This window comes from Bos grunniens, chromosome 15 (assembly GCF_055505025.1).
Source record: "Bos grunniens cultivar Pamir isolate PY7600 chromosome 15, Bosgru_T2T1.0, whole genome shotgun sequence".
NCBI lineage: Eukaryota > Metazoa > Chordata > Mammalia > Artiodactyla > Bovidae > Bos > Bos grunniens.
In genome coordinates this window covers 47,458,268-47,460,626 of record NC_141179.1, presented here as the reverse complement: position 1 = coordinate 47,460,626, position 2,359 = coordinate 47,458,268, and the positions used below count along the sequence as shown (strand labels likewise).

At 63.4% G+C, this 2,359-nt stretch overlaps 1 protein-coding gene across 2 annotated transcripts; it reads right to left on the bottom strand.

The window, feature by feature from the left end:
- Positions 1–288: 288 nt before the first annotated feature.
- Positions 289–1,922, bottom strand: CAVIN3 (caveolae associated protein 3). 2 transcript variants are annotated; one of them, XM_086338377.1, is made up of 2 exons: positions 1,489–1,922; positions 289–1,350 (listed from the first exon to the last, which is right to left on the bottom strand). In XM_086338377.1, the coding sequence occupies exons 1-2, from the start codon at positions 1,870–1,872 to the stop codon at positions 1,300–1,302; spliced, it is 435 nt and encodes a 144-aa protein (XP_086194503.1). In that variant the 5' UTR covers positions 1,873–1,922; the 3' UTR covers positions 289–1,299. The 2 variants fall into 2 exon arrangements, with proteins under 2 accessions (XP_086194503.1, XP_086194502.1); XM_086338376.1 differs by having other exon boundaries at positions 289–908.
- Positions 1,923–2,359: the final 437 nt, after the last annotated feature.

Below are 2,359 nucleotides of genomic sequence, written 5' to 3'. Positions count from 1 at the left end.
GCGACTAAGAGGAAAACCACAAGTTGGCATTTGCTGAGCGCCTAAAAGCAAGGGACTGTACTAGATGCTGGGGGAAAAAAATCACACTTGTATGTCCCCACAAGGAAAGCGCTGAAGGAGCAAGTGGCCAGAAGGACGCTTCTATGTGCCACTGGGGTACAGCCCAGGATTCAGTGGAAATGAGAAACCACAAAATGATCTGTTTGAAACTGAAGTCACATTCCAGGTTCCAACGTCTGTCTTATTTCTTGCACCACCTTTCCCCCACCCCTTCACATGGAGTCCGGATTAGGTGACATGACTTTTATTGATGGTGAGTGTAAACAGGTGTGAGTGGCTGCTCTTATAGAGGACACAGGGTGCTGGGCTAGAGAAGCCGGGAAGGGAGGGCCAACGCTGGGCTGTGGATGCAGGATTCACTCCTTATTTGGGCGGGAATGCTGCATTCTGAGAGAAAGATTTATTTGGGGACTAGCATTAGGCACAGGGGAGGCAGGCAGCACGGGCCATCAGGCCGCACTCTCTACTTGGAGCACAGCCGCCGCTTCGGCAGCCCCAGGTCTCCCGGGATCCTCCTCGGTGTCTTGCGGAGGTTCTGGCTCCAGCTTGGACTCCAGAGCAGGCTGGGCTTCCCGCTGGCCCTCAGCACTCCGGCCCGGCCCAAGGCGAGGTGGCTTAACAGGCGTGGGTGTTGGCGCGGCATGGCCTTTGCGGCCTGAAAGGGCCCTTCGCAGGCTCTGTACCTTCTCCAACCCGGTACGCCTCAGCCTCCGTGCCCTGGACTCCACGGGCTCCTCCTCGTCTGAGCTCTCTTCAGCTTCGGCTTCGGGCAGCTGTGGGCCAAGTTCCACCGGGCCTAAGGGCTCCGGCGCTTTCTGGAAGGCCTTGGCTGGGATTTCAGCTTCCTCCTGCAAGTGAAGGACACAGAACTGGCCCTGGCAGCCCTCTCTCGGGAGCCTGAGCCCCCCATCTCAGTTACATCAGGGAGACCCGCGCCACCCTCAGCCTCCGCAGCCCAGAGGGGAAAGGCTAGGCAGGCGTGGGAAAGTAGGGAGCCGGTTGGAGGGAGGTGGCGTCAACTAGGACAGGCGAACTGTGCAGAAGTCTGCGGGACCCCTTTAGAGGCGTGAGACAGGATGGTGGTGGCCTCAGGGGCAAGAACAGCAGGAGGCGGCGAACTGTCTCAAGATGCACTTCCATCACCGTTACTTTCGTTCGGGGATGGGCTGGTACTTGGAGGAGCTTCTGTGGACGTGGCCTGAGCGAGAGCTGGGCAGCCGTTCATTGGCCAGGCTGCTTTCAGGGGCGTGAGGGAAGGCTGGGCCTGGGCAGTGGCGAGTGGGTGCGGCCCTGGAAGTGGGTTCCCCGAGAAGGGAAGAGGGTGGGGTCAGGAATGTGGGTGCGGCAGGCAGATGGGAGGGGGAGCCCCAGATGGTGCCCCGCAGGCGGGAAAAGGCCCCGGATCCGGGGACGCCTGAGGTCACTAACCTTGAAGAGCAGAACGTGGAGCTTCCCGCGCGCCACCAGCAGCCCGTGGTTGGCCTCCAGCCGCTGCACCTGGGCGGCGCGGCGCACGGCGCGCTCCTGGGCGGCATCCGCGTGCGAGCCCACGCGCTCCGCCTTGGCCAGCAGCTGCGCCAGCGTGTTGCTCGTGGTATCGTGGCTGCGACTCAGCGCGCCCAGGTTGCTCTGGATGCGGCGCACGGAGCCCGCCAGGCCGCCCTGCCTCTGAGCCAGGCCCCCCTGCCGCTCGCGCAGCGTCTCCAGCATGGTGGCCAGCTTCTCCAGCAGGGTGACCACCGTGACGGCGTGCACCGGACCCCGTGCCGGCGCTCCGGGCACAGGCCCCGACTCCAGAGCGCTCTCCCCCATGATCCCTGACCCCCTTGCCTGGCTCCCGCTGAAGCCGCCGGCCGCGTTCTGCGCTGGGGCAGCCTTCCCCGGCTCCTCCCCAACTTCAGCCGTGACTCAGGCAGGCGGAGTTGGCCTTCCCCGGCGGCGGCGGCGCGGGGGGGGAGGGCAGAGGGCGGGATGTTGGCGGTGGGGTCCTTCGGAAGCGCGCCCCGTCTCTGCCGCCCTGCCCGGGGCCCCGCGAGGAAGCAGGGTGGCCTGGAATCCGCCCCACCCCGCCCGACTGACTCTCTCATCAGGAGTTTGAGTTCCCTTCCTCCACTCCAGTTCCCTGGTGTGCCTCTTTCTGGAAAGTACTCTCTCCCCAGTGCAAAGGGCAAGCCTTGGAAAATGTTGTTGTATGCATGGAGTGGGCAAAGAAACTATATCAGAAGGGCAAATGTGTAACCAAAGGGCCTCCGCAGCCCCCTGCCCTAGGCCTCCCGTGCCTCAGAGGGCTGTGTTTAAA

What these genes read in the sequence shown, in the direction of transcription:
- CAVIN3 (XM_086338376.1), bottom strand. Translation starts at nt 1,872, where the DNA reads ATGGGGGAGAGCGCTCTGGAGTCGGGGCCTGTGCCCGGAGCGCCGGCA. An exon ending in TCCACGTTCTGCTCTTCAAG is followed by an intron (nt 909 to 1,488) that starts GTTAGTGACCTC and finishes CTTCACTTGCAG; the next exon opens with GAGGAAGCTGAAATCCCAGC.